Source organism: Callorhinchus milii, unplaced genomic scaffold, assembly GCF_018977255.1.
Source record: "Callorhinchus milii isolate IMCB2004 unplaced genomic scaffold, IMCB_Cmil_1.0 Scaffold31, whole genome shotgun sequence".
NCBI lineage: Eukaryota > Metazoa > Chordata > Chondrichthyes > Chimaeriformes > Callorhinchidae > Callorhinchus > Callorhinchus milii.
Window position 1 is genome coordinate 2,537,007 of NW_024704772.1, and position 20,944 is coordinate 2,557,950.

Genomic DNA, 20,944 nt, shown 5'->3' on the forward strand with positions numbered 1-20,944 from the left:
AACCCATGACAACAACGCGTTAATTTGTTTCACGTCGGGAAGACGTCGCTGGCGGGGGAAGAGGTTAGGGGCTAGGAGGGTGGCACGGTGGAAGAGAAGCGTCTTGAGAAGCGCCTTGAAGGAGGGAACAAGGCGAAGGGACTGTGGGATGGAGTTCCAAAGGGTGGGGGCAGAGAGGCTGAAGGCCCGACCACCGATGCCAAACTTTTTCTCTTTAAGTTTGTGATGGTTATAAATGGGAGTCCGTTGTTCTGCATTAGTGGTGGTGTGGTGAAGATTATTTCCTTTTAGTTGTGTTTTGTTCAATGGCCTTTTTACAGGCAGCTTTGCTACCATTAGTGCTGCACTGTCGTAGAATGACACTTTCCGCCTCGTTCAGCTTTTGAATCTTTTGAAGATGATAATCCTGTGTGGACGGCAGCGAGTAAGTACATAAGTGGAAGCCGTATTATTGCAGGCGCCTGCTGATTGAATGTCTGAAGTAGACGCAGACAGTAAATTGAAAATGTGGTGGATTTGAATATCCAGCGACAAGCCACTAAATCTATTGCAATTAGCACCAGAAAGCTTTCATCTAAAGTGCTGCTGCTCTTGAAGTGCTCCACCCGCAAGACTCGGTGGCACTGCAGCCTTTGCGCACGCAATGCCACCAATAGTCATAGGGTTGTGCTGCAGTCCTCACGCTTGCAGTACCACTAACAGGGCACACAGCAGTACTGTGGCTCTCCTTCAGTGCCACGACCAGGGCTCAAGTGCTACTGCCCGTATTTATACACTACTCAGTACAGTACAGATCTGGGGAGTCCTGTGGCTCAGTGGTTAGAGCAGTTGCCTTGCAAGCGAGAGGACCTGGGTTCGATTCCCTGGCAGGGTAAAAAAAAAAGTTGGGCAAGTTTCCTTGCTCCACACGCCTCTGTTTACCCAGCAGTAAGTAGGAACCCGGTGGTTAGTTGATTAGTGGATCACTTTTCCGGGGGGTAATAATTACTTCAAAAAAAATAATAATTATAATTTTGGTCACTCAGTCACCTATATAAATGCACAGTGTTTAGCGCAAAACTTTTTGAAACCAGGCCGTGATTTGTAAACGTTTATATATTCTCGTGTGTGTCAAGTCTCAAGTATTTAGATTGCCGGCATTTCTTGCCAGGCAGCCCTTAACATTCTTCATCCTCCATTATATTGTGTTGTATCTTACGGGCGAGCTTTACAAGCCTTTGTCTCGTATTAATCCATTAGGTGCCTCTGCATCAAAATATCCTGCAGCTGTCTTTGATAGACTCAGTTGCCAAAAATAAAACCTTATTGTATTAACTAAGCAGCAAAGTTGAAGCCTTTTAAAGCTGCTTCTATTTTTAATTGGGGCCGGGGGTGGGATTAATGTTCCCAGAGTAAAATGAAGTACTGGGGGCTAGGATCACTGCAGCTGGAGATTGATGTTCGGAGAGGAGGATTATTAGAGGGTCAGGGGGGCGAGAAGGAGAATTAGATGAGATAGTTCATGTAGAGAGAAAACACCAGCACAGACTACTATAACCAAGAACTAAACTGGCCTTATTCTTCAACAGGTGGAGGGAGGCCTGTAGCTTCATTGGTTAGAGCACTCACCTCGTAAGTAAGAGGACCCGTGTTCGATTCCCGGGCAGGGAGGAATGTTAGGAAAGTTTCCTTACTCCACACACACACACACACCGGGGTGATAATCACTTTTAAAAAATCGCATAATAATAATGTGGTCACTCAATCCACGACTGTTTGTGGGACACAAACACTTATGCCCAATTGGCTGCTGCGTTTCGCCCACTAAATATACAGCCAATTTACTTTACAGTGTATTCTGAAGCTCTTTGGGACATCATGAAGATGTGATAAGGCGCTAGATCAAATGCAAGGATTATTATTCTTATTAGATATTTATTTTTGCTGCGATTTTATCTCATTGTTCCATCCCTGTGAGCTTTGTACTCCACAGGATTCTGAGACACAGTATATCAACAACAAGAATACATTTCATATCGTGTTCCAATGATGACTCAGTCTGTCTGTCTGATACTCACCTGTTCAGGAACACTCACCTGTTTCCCTTCAGATAGAGGCACCATCCCATCCTGTCTCTGTGGTTCAGTGATTAGAACTTGTTGACTGAGCCCCAATGTCCTGTCTTGTTGTCCTCAAAGATCAGGGTTGTGTTAATCCTGGGTGAATGTTTGCAGAGGGATGATACAGATATGTTCGTGTTGCCAGCTCTGTGCAATGAGAGTTAGGCAGGTGCTGATTGAGTGAGTTGCACAGCTGTCTACGAAGAAGACTATGTCAGCTGAGGGTAACCCAAGTACTGTTGTGTGTAAACGTTAAATTCCTGTCACTTCTATCAGATTGCCATCTTGTCGTCAGACCTTGTGAGCTCTCAGGGAGGATGAGACTGAAGACATCTTAAATTAATAATAATCCTTTGCCTTTGATCCAGCGCCTTATCATGTCATTGAGACGTCTCAAAGCGCTTCACAGAATATACTGTAAAGTGAATTGATTGTATTTTGTGGGCAAAACGTGGCAGCAAATTGCACACAGCAGCACAAACAGTCGTGGATTGAGTGACCAAATTTTTATTTATTTAGTCCGCTAATCGAATAACAACCTGGTTCCTACTTAACTGCTAGGTCAACAGAGGTGTGTGGAGTTAGTAACTCGCCTAAGGTTTCGCCCCACCTGGGAATAGAACCCAGGGCTCCGCCAAATATATCAGTGTAGAAATTAAACTGACATCGATATACATGTACTGCAGTCTGAACTTTTGGTCTGTTGCTTGCTGCGCACACACAAAGTTGCCTCTCTCCTGCAATCGGCTCCAGTCCCACACACCCATCGCACCATCCGCTCTTCAAACTTGTGTCCCCTGTACATCCCTCGATACCTGCATCGCCCATCAGTCCCTTATCTTCCAGTAACCGATATATATACACTCTTTGGAACTCTCTCCCTAAAATCCCTCTTCGTTGCGCGCGCTCTTACTCTCTCTGCCTTCAAAACCCTCCTAAAATTCAACCTCTTTGGGCCTTCAGTCACCATCTTCAACATCTCTGCCTCCCCTTCCCATTTCCCATCTTGCTTGTTGACTTATCGCTTTGCTATGCAATGTAAAACCACTTGTACCCATGCAAGTTGTATATACAAATGCTGTTTCTTCTGGGCTTCCTCTGTACACTGCTTTTCTCTTTCGCTATATCTTTCTTGCTGAGGAGCAGGACAGTGGTTTGAGGTTTACCAGACAGACAGCTAAAGCAGATGATAATAATCTTTGCATTTGATAAGGGGGGCACTTCAGAGACTGGAGGAGACGTCTCCAAGCGCTTCACAGAAATACTGTAAAGTGAATTGAATGTATATTTTATGGGTGAAGATGCTAACTGAAACAAGTTCTTTGGAGTGGGAAAGTAGAGGGAAATAAAGTCCACGGATTCCATTGCAACCTCTTGGGAATTCTCAAGAGGTATATTTCTCGGTGGTATATTTTGACAGTTTTCTCTTTGACTCTCAACATAAATTACTCTTCAGTAAATTGCAATGCTATTTAAAGAGTCTTCCCTCATTTTCCTCGGGGGGCGGGAGGCGGCCAAATAAAGAGAGGATCGAGTTTCCCGGCTAGTTAATGCTGCGTCTTCCTTTATCTCCTCACTCTCTGATTGACACAGGAGTGATCCACATCTCTCCCTCTTTGAGGTAAGAGCAATCATTTTGCCTTCTGTCGCTACTGCTTTCTTTAATCGCCTGCGGCTTAAAAACCTTCACTGTGTAGCCTTCCAGCAACTACCGTCTTCAGATTTAAAAATTGAAGTTGGGTAAATTTGGAAAATTCTTAGATCCAGTCTTCATTTGAAAGCTGGCATTTTTGGGTTAAGAACAGGCGAAAGACGGCGACCAAATCAAGACTAGAGTTTCTGAGATTCTGCTCAATCTTACAATTGAAGCCAATCGTCTTAAGACTGAGACGAGGAGAAATTTCAGATCTCTAACAGTGGTGGATTCCATTGGGGTACAGTTGTACAGGTGCTGAGCTCCTTACCGTAACTCCTTTGAGTGATCGCTCTTCATGAATGAAGAGGCTAGGCAGTGCGGTTAGGAGCATTGCACCTGAACCCGATTCCGTTCTCACCTGCGTGCTTCACAGGAGAGGGTTTTTAACCCCCTAAGTTTCTGACTGTGCGTCTAAACGTTTTTTATTATATTATTATATTACATTATTAGAATAAATGTGATCTGTGCGTGTAACCTGAGAAACAGCCCTGTTTTGTATATTACATTTCCATGATTGGGTCACGCAAGCGAGTGAGTGAACCTTCACGTACGAGAGTGTGAGTGCGCGTTGCACAACTGGGAAAGCAATCGCCGTACCACTGGACAGAGTCGTTCAAATGATCGTGTGACGTTGCTAAGTTCGGGTTGAGAATCGGTAGTTTCGTATTTGGGTTAAATACTGCATTCACCACAGACTCTTGAGATGGTAGTGGGAAAGTAACGAGGAAGTTTGCGGTTTGATCTGTGTGTTTTTTTGTCTCAATGAATATCATTAAATCGGTATTTGCATGAAACTATGCAGTCTTGCCATAAATAGATAATGGTGCAGACGCTAGGAATATTGGAACAGGAGGCAATTCAGCCCCTCGAGCCTATTCCGCCATTCTCTAAGATCTTGGCTGATCTGTACCTTAACTCCAATTATCCGCCCTTGTCTAACAAACATCTATCCACTTCAGTCTTGAAAATTTTAATTTTTTTTGTGTGGGGGGGGGGGGGAAAGAGTTCCGGATTTCCACCACATTTACATCTCTGGTAGTTGTTTGACGAAGAGGTGTCCGTCTAGAAATGGCGGTTCCCAGAGACTGACTTCTGAACAAAACTGCTGGCAAGGCAGGGCAAATTGGAGCTGAATGCCCAATGATCCTTGGTGTGCCCGGGGAATAGAAACATTCACATATGCAGGTCTGAATTTGTGAAGCTGTGGGATGAGGCTTACGGAATCTGCTGTTAAATAAATGTATTTCGCCCACAAAATACGCAGCCATTTCACTTTGCAGTCTATCCTGTGAAGCGCTTTGAGACGTCTCGAAGACGTGATAAGGCGCTGTATCAAATGCGAGGATTATTATTATTAAATCCATTTGGATTGGCATTCCCAAGTCTGGGTCACGCGCTTTCAGATTTCTTCTTCAAAGTTCATCCGACAAGGAAGAAAGAGTCTTGGGCAGTCAGGTACGTGTGATCAATACCATTCCTCGCTGTACTGCGTAAATAGTTAGAGCCCTTTAAGCAGCTTGTTGCTGTTAGTTTATAAGATCGTTAATCAAACATAAAATCCAGTGTTTACAACAGCGCGCTGCAGTTTTAAGTGCCTAAAATATTTTACTATTTGCCGCCACGAGAAGCAGCCTTGCATTTTTAAGGCGCGTGTCGTCCTGTCATTAATAGACCAATGTTTTACATGTCTCCATAGATGTGTCACTGGCATCACCTGTGCTGTGTCTGTCCCCAAGGCTGAATTATCTCACAGAAGAAGATCGATCTGTAGGGTCAGCACTCGTTCCTCCTGTCTCTAAAGTGCCCACACCCCCCCACACACCCCCCCCCCCCAATGAAAGATCTTCAAGTACCACCTATAAAACAATGAATCCATTTCACAATATATTCTGTGAAGCCCTTTGAGACGCCTCAAGGACGTGGTAAGGCGCTGTATGAAATGCAAGGATTATTATTACACCTCCTCCCCCCCACCCCCCCCCCCCCCCCCCAGCTGTTGTCTGCGGGTTAGAAGATTGTAGGTTCGAGACTCGTTGGGACGAGGCATTCAAACCAAGGTCCCAAGGGGACTGCGATTCACAGATGATCACACCTCAGGGCGGGTGAGTCCAATGCGGACCATTTTATGAACGAAAAGGGAGCGGTCATTAATTTTCGACTGCGCAGTGATAAATCACTCACTCCTGAGGAATTCCACACTGTCAGTGACTTAAATTTGGGTCAGGAAGGAGCTTCTGTAGGAACTGCAAAGCAATTTTAAGTTGACGCAGCTCTGATAGATAACAAGAACAACTTGCATTCATATAGCGCCCTTTACGTGGGGTCTGACCCCGAGCCGGGGGGGGGGAGGGGGGGGAGAGGGAGTGGGGAGGTGACCGTAAGCACGATCAAAAGGCAGGAATTGAAGGTGGGGAGGGAGGGGGCAAGGCGGAGGGATTGAGGGAAGGTTCGTTGGGTGGAGTGTTACTGTAAGGAGATTAGAAAGTGAGAGCAAGCACTGCTGGACAGAGTCTAACTAGACAGTCCCATTAACCTACAGTAACGTTAACTAGAACACTAATAATAGTTGGATTGAGTTAGTGACTGGAGCACAGTTAGCAGTCGGGTGGTTTGACATTTCCCCGGCAATATTAGGAGAGGTGTTTTCTGGAAGGATTCGCCAATCAACTAACAAACGGGTTGCTACCTTTGATAATAACAATCCTTGTATTTGATGTAACGCCTTAACGCGTGTTTGAGACGTCTCAAAGCGCTTCGCAGGACACACTGCGAAGTGAAACGATTGTGTATTCTGTGGGCGAAATTCGGCAACCAATCGCGCACAGCAGCGGCCCCGCAAACAGTCGTGGGATTGAGTGACCAATGAATTTTAAAAAATTTGTAGGAATTATTACCCCCCCACCCCAACCCCCCCCGGAAAGCGATCCGCCAATCAACCAACAAGTAGGGTTCCTACTTACTGCGTGTGCGGAGTAAGGAAACTTGCCTAAGGTTTCATTTCACTCTGTCTGGGAATAAAAACCAACCCCTGAGGCTTACCAGGCGAGTGCTCTAACCACTACGCACGATAGGACCCCCTTGCAATACGGGCACCAGAACAAACTCCACTAGTTTGTCGCAAGGACTGCAGTCGCTGTGTCTTCATCCACAACAGCACAAAAGCGGCAAGGTTGCAAACCGACCTTTAAACTTCAGCCGCATGTGTTCGCTGTTAACTCAGAAAGCATTTCAGTCGCATTCCTGCCAGATTATGCCGCTCATAGCAAACCACGCCAATGCCTCAGAATAGCCCGGATCCCACAGGGAGTATTGTAACAGAAGACCTTTTGTATTCCCTATTGTATTTCCGTGGGCCAGCTGACCAAATGTGGACGAGAGGAAAAGGATTATGTCAGCCGATTCCAGCCACATTAGTATTGTGTTCCTCTGGGCTAGGAACCTGATAGTAGCTGGAAAATGCCCAGCTGTCAATGAGATGTTGATTAAAAGTCTCTTTAGAATGCCTTTAAAGGTACTGCTCCTGTGTTGGGGAGTTAGTTCACGGTCACTCGGCCGTTGGGAGGGATGAAAATAAACCCAAAGCTCTGTAATGTAACCTGACTTTAGATGAAATACTGGCTCATTGTTCAGTAACGTAACCTGTCAAGCATTCACGTTGAAGTCACAAAGCTATCTCGAACTCTCGCAGTGACAAATGGTGTCCAGTCTCTGATGCCCTGTGGGTTGGTACAGTCGTGATGTGCTGGGTATCGCTGGCATGTTCAGTGGCATTAACGTGGGGTCAGCGTGGTCCTTGCTGGACGAGAAGGGAGAATTGCGCTGTACAAATGGGAAGGCATGGGAGCCGTATGGTTGGATGATAGATATATGGCCACGGTAATAGACACACTATGTACCTGACTGATCCTCTGCACTGGGTGTTCACAACGTTCTGTTACCCCCCCTCCGCGCCCCCCCATGTTCTTTTTTTTCTACAGTACAATGACAGGCCTAACGAATGTGAAAGAATGATGATAACTGCACTTAGAAGGACTCAATCGTATTCAATAAAAAGTGATTCACTGTATTTAGAGGATCGGTGTGCGTGGGTGCGCTCGTGCGTCGTGTGCGAGCGCCTTCATTTTCATGGCATCCGTCGCCGTGTTCTGTGCCAAATCTTCCCTAACAGGGATCGAACGAGTGAGGAGGAAGTTGCCGGTATCGGACATCGTTACGCTCGACTCCTCCTCTGCAACAGAAAGTGTAAATTCATTGTCAGGGGAGTAAAAACAGAGGGTAACAGGACTTTTGTGGACACCTTGAATATCGCTCTGCACCACTGTCCTGGGGTTCACCCCATTCAACACACGAATTGTCAGCCGTTCCCTGATTCTGGCTGTTTCTCTAAATAATAATAATAATAAAATCCACCCTAGATGATCAAAGAGAAACGCGTAAGGTGTTATTAATGGCTGTTTTGCTGTCCTCTGATTCCAGGTAAATCGCCAACATGTCCGACACCGAGGAAGTTGGTGATTATGAGTAAGTGTCCAGCCTTTCCTTTACACTCACGGAAACACCAGCACTGACTTACACTGACACCCGGAGTCCTGTAGCGTCGTGGTGAGGGCACCCACCTCGCAAGTGAGGAGGACCTGGGTTCGATTCCCGGGCTGGGCAAAAGGATGATATTATTATTCATTTACTATTTTCATTTTAAAACATTTTCAGTATCTAAGCACAAGAAGATTTTTCTGTTTAAAATTGACTAAAACCTTCCTCGTTGAGCAATGTATTTTGGCACGTTGTCGTTGTTTGATTACTAATCACCTTTTCATTTTCTCCTGCCAGAGAGCAACAGGAAGGTAAGCCTCATTTAATGGCTTGGGAGTCCCTATACATTATGTTGTGTTATGTCATATCCTATATGTGTGTCAAGTGCATCGGGAGAGATTGGGAGAAATTATTGATTGACGTATATTAACATTCTACCCGACCATTCGCCAAGATTTATTCTTTCACTGAAATTCGAGACTTTACAGTGTCAAAGATTAAGAGTTTAGCATTAACCTGTGAATGTGTTGCATGAGTGTTCATTCAGTGTCGTCATTCTAAGGGGATTCGCTGATCTTATTCATTGCTGAAGTGTTGAAATAAGACGCGCGGATACATCCAAAGATTGGCTGTGCTGTAAGGCTCTTCTTGGTGTATAACTAAGCTCCTGTTTGCTGTCACAGAGGAAGGTATGTAGTACAGAGGCTTTGCTCCTCTCGTGTTACCTTGGTTAGGCCAACACGGGTGATAGAAAATCTATTGATTTACTTCCTATCCAAATCCTTCTTATCTCCCTATTGCCCATCTTGCTTGGGCAACCATTCCATCTTTGTGAAGCACTTTAAGATAAGTACCTAAAGCTTGCTAAATGACTTGTTATAACTCACTGGGATGTTGGTGCTGCAGATTATGGCCAGTCTTCTCTGTCTGTCAGTCGCTGTGTATGTGTACGGACTTTTAGTTTGTTAGACTCCAGCAGTTACCCCAACGCACATTCTGGGCTCCCCCCACCCAAGCCTTGGCTCTTGCGAAACTGCGCCTAATACTTTCTGAAATTGGGTAAGCAGGGTGCATCCCTCCGGGGGGTGGGGGGTGGGGGGCGGGGGTTCGGGCTGGGTGGGGAGAGAGAGAGAGAGAGAGAGAGCGCACATTCCATTCCATCAATCTATTTGGGATTTCCTCGTGGGTTGCATGGAATTCTCAGCTCGGTTTGGAGACTCTTAAGCAATGGGTTTCCGTGCGTATGTGTGTCAAGACACCCGGCTGACCAAAAAGAATATACATATGATCTATGTGACGGTGTGTCTATCTCTGTCATTTTACACTCTCTCTGCTCTTAGTACTTTAGTGCCCCTAACGCTGCCGTTTCAGCTGATGTACATTCTTTACATTGCAATCGCTGCCTCTAACCAAGTCTCTCTTCCATCCCGTGCTTGCTTTGCCCGTGAAGAGGAACAGGAGTATGGCCAGGAAGGTGAGATGTTCCTCTCTTGCTTTGCCGCTGCGTAACCATTTTATCCATTACTCGCAAACAATCGAAGCGCTGGTTAAGTGTCAGTCACCGCAGGGCTTGCTGGTTAGTGCTAGTCAATGCCAGTCAATGAATGGATTGCTAACTGCTCATGTCAGCCTGGCTCAGTCAGTAGCACTCTCGCCTCTGAGTCAGAAGGTTCTGGGTTCAAGCCCCAACGTCAGGACTTGGAATCGCATAGTCTAAGCTGACGCACAAGTACAGCTCTGGGGTGGGGGGGAGTTGTTGCACCGTCAGAGGGCTGTACTTCGGATGAGACATAAACCAAGATCCCGTCTGCCTGTTCGGGCGGACGTTAAAGATCCCATGGTGCTTCCCGACAAGAGAAGGGAGTTTCTCTCTCTCTCTCTCTCTCTCTCTCCTGGTGCTCTGGCCAACAGTTGCCCCAAATAAAATGCGGTCCACTCAATCCACGGCGGTTTGTGTGACGCTGCTGTGCGCAATTGGCTGCTGCGTTCCGCCCACGAAATACACAGTCAATCCACTTCACAGTACATCCTGTGAGGGGCTTTGAGAAGTCTAGACGATATGATGAGGCGCTATATGAAAGGCAAGGATTATTGTTATTGCTATTTATTTGGCCTAACTGTTTCTTTCAATGCTCTTTCCTGCCCATGACATTGTGCCTGTGCCCGTCTTCCCTCCTGTCCATCAGAAGTCGAGCAGCAGGAGGTAGAAGGTAGGTGAAAAAATGCTCTCTCACTCCAAGTGCCACACTCAGTCAATTCACTTTACAGTGGGATCCTGTGAAGCGCTTTTGAGACGTCTCAACGACGTGATAAGGCGCTGTATCAAATGCAAGGGTTATTATTATTATTATTATTATTATTATTAAATGAACCGAAGGGGCCTCTTCATTAATTGTGATCTTGCGATATGATGAGCATGCGATTTCGATGTCCTGTGAAACTAATCTTGTTGTTGGAATGAGGCAAGCAACTTGTGGTTAGATGGGCCACATTGTTAACACCAGCAAAAGGAGGGTTGTGTGGGGTGGGGAGGGGTGGGGGGTGGGGGGTGGGGAGTTGACTGTAATGCATTATTGGAGGGCGCCTTTTGTTAACCTTTATCTAAAAGCTAAACGTTTGCAAAACTATAATCGTTACAGATGGCTGTGATTAGTTGTTGTCCTAACAGATCTGGTGAATTCTATTTATTGAAGTCGACTCCCATGAGGGATGAGGGATTTCAGTTATGTGGAGAGACGAGAGAAAGCTGGAATTTTTCTCCTTAGAGCAGAGAGGGTGAGGGGAGATTTAATAGAAGTGTTCAAAACGATGGGGGGGGGTTTGATAGAGTGAGTAAGGAGAAACTATTTCCACTGGCGAGAAGGGCCGGTAACCAGAGGACGCAGGTTTAAAATAATTGGCAAGAGAACCAGAGGGGAGTCGCGGAGAATTTTTTTTTTCTTTTTTTCTTTACGCAGCGAGTTCTTACGATCGGGAACGCAGACGCCTGAAAGGGTGGTGGAAGCAGATTCAATAATAACTTTCAAAAGGGAATTGGATATTTGCTTGAAAAGAAAAAAAAAATTTGCAAGGCTTTGGGGAAAGAGCGGGGTGGGGGAGTGGGACTAATTGGATAGCTCTGGCACAGGCACAATGGGCCGAATGACCTCCTTCTGTGCTGTAGGAGTATATGATTGTGTAAGTGATCTTTCTGTTTCTTTTAATTTTTTTTCAATGCTTCCCGCTTGCTGCTTTCCCTTGCTGCTCATTCCCATATAACACAGAGGAACCGGAGGCTCAGGAGGAAGAAGGTAACAAAGGGAAATACCCATCGCTGTTAATCTTCTTACACTTAGCCGGGCAAGTCAGCCCGTGAAGCAGCTTTATCATCTCATGTCACTGAAACACACTAACACTTATGTGTTCAGTAAATACCTTGTCAGAACACCTTGGAATATAATTCCAATTAACTGAAGGCAAACATAACAGAAAGTCATTAAACTCGGAATTACACATTAATTACTTCCACTCTTTCTTATTTCTCCTAACTTGTCCCTGTTTCTCCCTCCTTTCTTTCTTGACCACTCTTGGCACTCCGCGGCAGTACCACAAGGTAAGTTCCACCAACACATCACAAGCAAATCCTTGTGCTATGCCCACGACTGTTTGTGGGGACACTGCTGTGCGCAATTGGCTGCTGCATTTCACCCACAAAATATACAGTCAATTTACTTTACAGTACATCCTGTGAAGCGCTTTGAGACGTCTCGAAGACGTGATAAGGCACTGTACCAAATGTCAGGATTATTATTAGAAGACCAAATAGAATAGACATGATCCTACCTGAAGGAGCTGTAGTATGCAAGATGCCATAGTCTTACAGATTCTATCTTGGTGCAATCTCTTAGAGAAGCTAATGTTTCTTTGTCTCTTTTTCTGCAGAAGAGGAGAGGCCAAAGCCAAAGTAAGGAGTTTGAACTTGGACGAGAATGTTCCCGAGAGAGAGACCCACAAATTGGAGCTCACCTTTTACAACATACTTCAATACCTTTCTCCTTCAGAGCACCATACAATAATGTCACACGCTTGATAATATTGAAGTCCCACGCACTGAATGTGTTTAGTGAGATCTCCTTTTGTGAGATGGAGACTTTCGTGAACTCAACTCGGAGGGAGTATACCCATAATATTAGGACCTCTTGCACGTGCCCGCGCACACACACCACACATACACACCACACATACACACCACACACATATACACACACACACAATGTAGGGCAGGAACAGTAAATTGACCAACCGCCTTGTCTAATTGTCTCTATTGCAGGCTTGTTGTTCCCCAGCTCTCTGGACCCAAAATCCCTGAAGGGGATAGGGTTGATTTCGATGTAAGTCTTTGCAAGTGTTTCCTTTTTTTTTACTTTTAGTGTGTGTCCAATTTTTCTCCCCTAATTATCTCCCCATTGGCATTTGATTCTCTGCTCCTCGTCTTCAGACTCCTCTTGCTGAAATGATGTTCCCTGCCTTGGCAGTATCGACAGGCTACTTGACTGTAGAAAGCATCACCAGTCTGCGCACACATACTCTACCATTAGACAGCGCTGAACATAGAATAGGATACTTTGCCAGGATGCTCTAGGTCCCTTCCTCCCCACTTTCAAATCCCGTCTAAAGACCTTCCTTTTTGATCGTGCTTACGATCGCCTCCCTCTCCCCCCCACCCGGCTGGTTAGACTCCGTCACTGTGAAACCCTCCAGCACAAAACCCCGCTTCAAGGGCGATATATTGTTTTTCTAATAATGTTTCCTCCATTGATTTGTGAGTCGATTGGTTTGTGGATCATTGCGCTGTGTGTATTAAGCGCTCCGAGACGCCACCCCACATATAGGACCCTATATAAACACAAGTTGTTGCTGTTGTTGCTCGCCCTCGGCAGGATATCCACAGGAAGCGCATGGAGAAAGACCTCTTGGAACTCCAGACTCTGATCGACGCTCACTTTGAGCAGCGGAAGAAAGAAGAAGACGAACTGATCGGGCTTAAAGACAGAATTGTGAGCACTTAGACATTTAACTCTAACCTGAAGGGAACCTGGTAACACGTCCTTTCATTCTGATTCCCGGCAGGGTGAAACCTTAGGCAAGTTTCCTTACTCCCCACACACGCCTCTGTTTACCTAGCAGTAAGTAGGACACCCGGCTGTTAGTCGATTGGCAGCTCACTCAATCCACGACTGTTTGTGGGACTCTGCTGTGCGTAATTGGATGCTGCTGTGCATTCCACCCACAAAATACACAGTGAATCCGCACAAAACTCCGCTCCCCGATTCCCCCCCAGTCCTGGCCAGACTGCACTACCTCCCTATCCCAGAGAGGATCCATTTCAAGATCCTCACCCTTGTATTCAAGTCCCTGCGCTCCTCTGCACCCCCCCAACCTCTCTGACCTCCTCTCTCCTCAGCACAGGACCCGTTGCCTTTGTCCCTCCGGGTCTGGCCTCCTCCTCCTCGTCCCCCAAGTCCTCCGCTCCACCCTCGGCGGCCGTGCCTTCAGCCACTACGCCCCGAGGCTCTGGAACTCCCTTCCTCACTCCCTTCGCCTCACCCCCTCCCTTCCTATTTTCAGGTCTCTGCTGAAGTCATTCTTTTAGACCGCGCCTTTGGTCACCTTCCCACTCCCACTCCCCCCCCCGCCCCTGGCTCGGTCCCGGGATCCGTTGCTGTGAAGCGCTCTGAGACGCCGTCCGGCGTGGAGGGCACTATATAAACCCAAGTTGTTGATGTTGCTGTTAATCCACTTTGCAATATATTCTGTGAAACGCTTTGAGACGTGTCTAAACGACGTGATGAGGAGACCATTCAGCCCTTTGAGCCCGTTCCTTCATTCCAGAAGATCATGGCTGATCTGTACCTCAACTCCAATTATCCGCCCTTACCCCATATCCCTCGATACCCTGAGCTGACAAATACGTCTCCACTTCAGTCTTGAAAATCACGCTTCCAGATCGCCTGTAAAACTAATCTTGAAGCGTTGAAAACGAGGCAGGCAGCTTGTGGTTATACGGGCCAACGCTCTTCACACCAACGCCTCACCTTACTTGCAGGAACGCCGAAGGTCAGAGCGCTCGGATCAGCAGCGAGAACGTGCGGAAAAGGAGCGGGAACGTCAGACAAAGTTACTAGTGAGTGCTGAATTAGTTGTGATGGTCAGTTGTTGCGCTGTCCTGTCTTTTATCTGATACCAACCTGCCTGCTCCTTCCGCACAGCGAGCTCCGCCCCCGCTCCATGGCCCCCTCCGCCCGCTTTTCCTCAACTCTTTTGCTCTTTGCTGTCCTTTAAACAGGAGGAGAGAACACGTAAGGAGGATGAGGAGGCAAAGAAACGGGCTGAGGATGATGCTAAGAAGAAGAAAGTCCTGTCCAACATGGGAGCTCATTACGGCGGTTACCTTGCTAAGGTAGGGTAAGGTCTGCTGTGAGACGTGGCGTGCCGAGCGTGTTGAGTTGTGTCAGCTTGGCTCAGTTAGCACCCTGGGCCGAGAGGGATTTGAGCTCAGACCCGGGCTGATACTTGAGGGAATGCTGGATTGCCTGAGGTGCTGTCCTTAAAACTGAGTCTCTTCTGTTGTGTTTGCCAAAACCCCTCTACGTCTTGTCTGTGGGAGCTTGCTCTGCGCAAAATATCCCCTGCATTCACCTACAACTGCATAGCTATTATAGAATCATAGAATCTTACAGCACAGAAGGAGGCCATTCGGCCTATCATGCCTGTGCCGGCTCTTTGAAAGAGCTGCCAACTAGCCCCACTAACTCGCACTTATCCCATAGCCCTGCGATTTTTTTTCTTTTCAAGTACACATCCAATTCCCTTTGTAAAGCTGTATTAAAAATGATAAATTTAAAATGACCAGGCTTGACAATAATCGCCCGTCAATGGCTTTGAGACGTTTTGATCTCATGGGTACTCTATCCGATGTGATTCGTGTTTAAAGAGAAAGCGCAGGGTTTGTCAACGGACTGATTGTCTCTGGCCTCCAGGCAGAACAGAGACGAGGCAAGAGGCAGACGGGACGTGAGATGAAGAAGAAGATCCTGGCAGAGAGACGCAAGGCTCTCAACATCGACCATCTCAGTGATGACAAACTGAAGTAAGGTGGAAACGAGGAGGGAGTTTTTCTCTCTCTCTCCCCCTCTTAAAATTGGTCACTCTTTGGTCCACAAAATATACAGTCAATTCACTTTGCACTATGTCCCTTGAAGTGTAGTGACTGTAATAAGGCGCTATATCAAACTCAAGTATTATTATTATCGGTGCATATTTTTCTACACATCCATAGTTTCTTTCTCTTTCAACTCTGAACGTTTCACCCGCAAAATGCACAGTCGATTCACTTTACAGTGTATCCTGTGAAGCGCTTTGAGACGCCGTGAAGACGTGATTAAGCACTGTATCAAATGCGAGGACTATTATTATTTATGTGTATTCGTAGAGAAAAAGCGAAGGAATTATGGAACTGGATGCACCAGTTGGAGTCTGAGAAGTTTGATCTGATGGATAAATTCAAGCGGCAGAAATATGAGGTGGGTAATTAATTCAAGCCCGGGTTAGATTACACAGCAATTGTGCTTACTGTTTGAGGCCTTCATTGCTCACCTTACCTTTACCGTGTGGACAGTCTACAGGTTATTCTGTATTGTTTGGGCATTCAGCATCTCTGAGTAGTTGTACTGAAAAGGAAACGGTAGCATCGTAAAATTAACGAGAGTTTCAGAGAGTCTAAATGTCTCAGCAAAGTAGCTGTAATCCTCCATTTTGCGGGGGGTACTTCTGTAAAACACCTTAATGTAATAACTCATCTGCGGTCATAACAAGATCGGGAAATTATTTAACTGTATCTGGTGCGTGGATATAATCAAAGTAACTATTTAATGTATTAAATAATAGATTTGTGTCTAATATACGTAACCATTGATGTAAACAAAATACCATGGAGCGTTACCTAATCATCAACTACTACATGTAAAAGCACCTGGATATATTTTTGAAGTAACAATACAAACTACAATACAAACTTACATTTGCATAGCGTCTTTCACGTTAGCAGGATATCCCAAAGCACTGGTTCCCGTATCAAATGGAAATGTTATTTAATATAAATGTTTCTACCGCAAAATACAGTCAATTCACTTTACAGAAAGCGCTTTGAGACGTCTTGAAGACGTGATAAGGCACTGTACCAAATGCAACGATTATTATTATCTATTGTAGCTGGATGTGTAATGCGGGTTTTAACCGACTATCTTTTGCCAGAAACGTGAGCGGATTCCGTTTTAATCTCGATTGATTTACTCAAACTCTCTTTTCGAACTAACACCTTCTGTTTCACCCCAGATTAAAATTCTCCATAACAGGGTTCAGATATTTGCTAAGCAGTAAGTATGCAGTTTGTAACGTGAAGTGTCTTGACGGGCGCGTCAACAGGCTTCTTCTGCATGATACACGCATGGACTAGCTACCACGCATGGCTTTACTTTGCACAGAGTAAGGAACCCAAGAGTTAACGTGTAAAAGCTGAGCGTATGAAGTGAGCCTACGTAAAATGCACTGCTCTAAGTTGCTATACAGTCAATTACAAGGACGCCATGTTTCCAGCAGCATTGCGTTGTAGATGTAACAGTAGGTATGAAATGCAGGTGTTATTATATGACTGAGAGCAAGCGTCTGTGGGGGAGATTTCTGTCGAACGGGGGTCACCTTGAAGAGTTTGTATTCCCGCTACTCCTCTCCTAGATCTGTTGTTTCACTTTGCAAACGGCCAACGCAATCACAGATGGGCCGCCTTAGCAGATTTGTACCCATGTAGGTGTGACGTTACCTACCTAAGTAGGTAAACAGAGCAAAGTACTTACTTACCAGTAAGTAGGAACCCGGTTGCTTAGTCGATTGGCGGATCGCTTTCCGGGGTAATAATCCCTTCAAAAATAATACTAATAAGTTAGCCACTTAACCCACGACTGTATGTGGGACACTGCTGTGCGCAATACTGTGTTCTGCCCCCAAAATATCCCCTCATTTGACATCATTCTGTGAAGCGCTTTGAGAAGACTCAATGGCATGATAAGGCGCTATATCAAATGCAATGATTATCTCTACAGGAGTGTGAGTCAGACTGTTATGTCACTCACTCCTCCATTGCAATGCTTGCCATACCCTTCCACATGGCGATACATGCCAGTCACCTCTTTCACATACAGTACCTAGAAATCAGCTCAAAGATTTATTAAGGTGAGCGCACAGCATGGAAACAGGCCACCCGGTCCAACCAGTCCGTGACGAATAAAAAAGGCTGGAGCTGGGAAATTAATCCCAGGGCTCTGAGATGACACAATGATACGTTTGTCCTTCAAGAGGAACCAGCCAGATTGGCAGCGTCATATATTTCCAAATCCTCCTGTCTGCTGACCATGTGTGACTTCCTCACCCCCTCCCCCCTCCCTCCCTTTTAAGTGAAAACCACCTCCTAGGGACAAACTAATTGAGATGAATGTGGGAATGATTGTGGAGACGAGACGGATCGCAGCTGACGCAAAACAAGCTTGCCCCGAATGGTGGGCGCAATTATCCTATGGCGTCTGAGTCGCTCCCATTGGAACTCGTTCCACAAGCAAAGAGGATGGATGTCGACATGTGTGAGGCCCAGGAAGAGTCAAGGTAAGGTGTCCATCGCTTTCCACCCTCCCTGCTGATGTTTGTGATGACGTGTGTTGCTTCCAGATCAACGTCCTTCATAACCGCATCAACGAGCACCAGAAATTGTGAGTATGCCACAATTTGTTTCCGTAAAATGTTGTCCACCGACCTCCACCGTCACTGACCAGCAGTTTGGCAGCTACTATCGACTCGAAGGGGCAACTAAACTTGGAATGGCGCGGAGGGCATTCCAAAATAACTCCACCTGCCCTAAACATGGTATATTCTCACGAGCTGCAAAAGAAAATCCATTTCTTCTGAGCCCTTGAATTATTTAATTCGGTATGTTATGGTCCGTAAGCACAATCAAGAAGGAAGGGCTTTAGGTGGGATTTGAGGGAGAGAGTTCCAGTGGACAGGGACTGGGAGGTTAAAAGTTTGGTGCAGATAGTGCTACTTAAACGTAGCAGTGTTGATAGAGCAGGAGGAGGAAAGAAAACTATCGAGACAAACAGTATGTCGCAAGCACAAACAGCAAAGTTAGGGGTTGATTTCTAGCTCCTCAATGTGTAGAGAAAATGGTCATCGCTTCTGAATTAGATTCTTTGAAGGTGTTTGAAGGAATCTATAATACGATAAGCTCCCATATCGGTATCATTCTATCCCTACATGCCCGCCTGGTACAACCAGCTTCTGTCACCAGCCCTGAGGAAATAAGAAAACAAATATAACCAACCGCAAGTGTGTGACCGAAGCAGTGACTCAAACTAATAACATAACCTTCTGTTATCTGATTCAATGCAGCCCCTTAATAGCTCTTTAAATACACAGTCAATTCACCTTACAGTATATCCTGTGAAGTGCTTTGAGGCGTCTCAAAGACGTGATAAGGCACTGTATCAAACGCAAGGTTTATTATTAGTAATAAATTCTTTCAAATCTTCTCCATGCTGCAAACTGAAATAAGCCAAAGAGATCTGACCCACAGTTGTTTTCTTGCTGAGACAGGACAAAAGCCGGGACTTTCCTGACTCCCTTCTGATAGACAAACCAACATCTAAGCCGACTGGAACCATTTGTTCTTGAATGTGGTCTCGATGCCTACAGGAGTACAATATCATATGCACTACTTTGCCTTGTGAAGAATGTAAATAACTCTTTGAAGAGTCCTGGGTTATCTAACTTGTAGTTCGTCCATGAGAGTAACTTTTGACCCTTTGGCTCATTTGGGACAGGATTCTTTTGGGCTCATCCTAATGTATGTAATAATACTCTTGAGTAACATTGCGTGAAGTGGGACTAAACCTTTCCTGTATATGATGGAATGAGTGCGTAAGTACTGCATGTTTTATTCCTTTGGGCTGCAATACTATAAGCTTTGGTATTATATTGCCTGCCTTTGTTTGTTTGCTTGAATTATTTGACGTTAAACTTGACCTAAGATGGAGAACCATCTCTTGAGACTAGAGTTATATGTCTTGGTTTGAAAGGCTGGCGCGGAGTGCTTTGTGGCATGAAGAATGCTTCAAAAAATTGACATTTAAATCAATGTACTGATCATACAGTACAAAGTATTGCTGTTAAGATATGTGATAAATAAGCTTCAATCTTTCTGTGCTCTGGACTGGAGTCACAGTCCAGAGAAAAGGAAGGCATTTTCTCTCCAAAGGGTTATCATTAAAATTAGCCCAAATCCCAAAGTTTTGCAACACTTTTTTTTACTCCCCACAAAAAAAGTGAAAGGAACGTTGAAAGTTTAGCTGCCCTTTAAAAGATTTATTCTGTCCCCGAGACATGCACATTGTCACGAAGAGCCAACCGTAATGTGAATGGGACCAAACCAAAACGAGATCAACATCAAATTAAGTGTGATGACATTTCTGAAGAGATTTCATCATTTCTGCTCATTAGCTCCAATGCTCACACACTAATCCACCGGCCAAGAAGGTGACTATATTGCCTTAGAAACCAACTGCACAAAGGTGCAGTTTGACTCATTCGATCTTCTGCAGAAGCACATCGGTGTTGCAATAAATCCGCCTCCCACCTCTCCCTCGTTGGCACAGCTGAGGTTAGAAAATCATTGACTTAGTGTTTGGCTTCTTGGCACATTGCCCACTCCAATGCCAGCTTGATACCCGCTTTATTGTAGTAATTCTGCCCACAAAATATACAGTCAATTCAATTCACAGTATATTCTGTGAAGCGCTTTGAGGTGTCAGATGTAGGTATTATTATTATAATTCCGCTGCTGTTGATCTGATTGTGACGTTGGCAGCTTTCAATTCAAAAAAAAGCTCAACATGTTTCAAATGGATTTTTCTAGCAGTAAGAAAGCAACAGGAAAAGGCAAGGTGGGAGGTCGCTGGAAATAAAAAGGAAAAGCATTTAGCCACCTGCTTCCGACAGGAGCCTGGATTTGAAGAGAAAGCTGTAGATCTCTGTTGCTGCGTGGCTAGCTTTGGTGTGTTCCTTGCAGCGGGTGAATTCGAGTTCCTGCCTGAGTCTTTTCTCATTCCTCCATCTTCACTGTTTAGGAAGAAAGCTTCAATAAATTACTGCATTTACCTTCCGTGCTCTCTGTTCCTTTGTGGTTTCTACGATGAGGGAGGCTCAACTCGCGCACTTCAAACCACTGACAAGTTGCACGCTTCGTGATCTCCTAACCCCCTATTAACCTGTGTGCTCCCTCCGCTCAGCGGGCTCCAGGCCTGCTTCATGTTCCCCTGCCTTGCCCACCCCACCATTAGCGGGCAGGCCTTCAGCTTCTCTGCACCCGCTCTCTGGAACTCCATCCCACGGTCCCTCTTACTGGCCTCCTTCAACAACAACAACAACAAGATTCCATTTATAGAGCGTCTTTCACGTCGGGAGGACGTACCAAGGCGCTGTACAGTTGGGTCAGGACCCAAGCAAGGGGGAAATGGTGAGGCCACCGATGGTA

At 45.6% G+C, this 20,944-nt stretch overlaps 1 protein-coding gene and 1 long non-coding RNA gene across 8 annotated transcripts; one reads left to right on the plus strand and one right to left on the minus strand.

Annotated features, from left to right (window-relative positions):
• The first annotated feature begins 3,640 nt into the window (after positions 1-3,640).
• tnnt1 (troponin T type 1 (skeletal, slow)) lies at positions 3,641-20,378 on the plus strand. Of its 7 annotated transcripts, none has more exons than XM_007909841.2 (16): positions 3,641-3,720; positions 8,272-8,316; positions 8,626-8,639; positions 9,779-9,802; positions 10,515-10,538; positions 11,592-11,618; positions 11,912-11,920; positions 12,250-12,271; positions 12,638-12,698; positions 13,248-13,364; positions 14,414-14,491; positions 14,654-14,767; positions 15,348-15,457; positions 15,800-15,890; positions 16,702-16,742; positions 20,327-20,378. In XM_007909841.2, exons 2-16 carry the CDS (start codon positions 8,285-8,287, stop codon positions 20,373-20,375), a joined length of 813 nt encoding a protein of 270 aa, XP_007908032.1. In that variant the 5' UTR covers positions 3,641-3,720; positions 8,272-8,284; the 3' UTR covers positions 20,376-20,378. The 7 variants fall into 7 exon arrangements, with proteins under 7 accessions (XP_007908032.1, XP_007908033.1, XP_007908035.1 ...); XM_007909842.2 differs by lacking the exon at positions 16,702-16,742 and adding an exon at positions 18,085-18,125; XM_007909844.2 differs by lacking the exon at positions 11,592-11,618.
• On the minus strand, positions 12,081-16,418 carry LOC103189445. Its single transcript, XR_489065.2, has 3 exons — positions 15,969-16,418; positions 14,556-14,643; positions 12,081-12,243 (listed from the first exon to the last, which is right to left on the minus strand). It is a non-coding gene; the product is annotated as an uncharacterized LOC103189445 (long non-coding RNA).
• Positions 20,379-20,944: the final 566 nt, after the last annotated feature.

Excerpts from the sequence above, each read along its gene's own strand:
- tnnt1 (XM_007909841.2), top strand. The coding sequence starts at position 8,285 with ATGTCCGACACCGAGGAAGTTGGTGATTATGA. Across the intron at positions 10,539-11,591 it reads CGAGCAGCAGGAGGTAGAAG|AGGAACCGGAGGCTCAGGAG; the intron begins GTAGGTGAAAAA and ends CATATAACACAG. Across the intron at positions 14,492-14,653 it reads AACGTCAGACAAAGTTACTA|GAGGAGAGAACACGTAAGGA; the intron begins GTGAGTGCTGAA and ends TCCTTTAAACAG.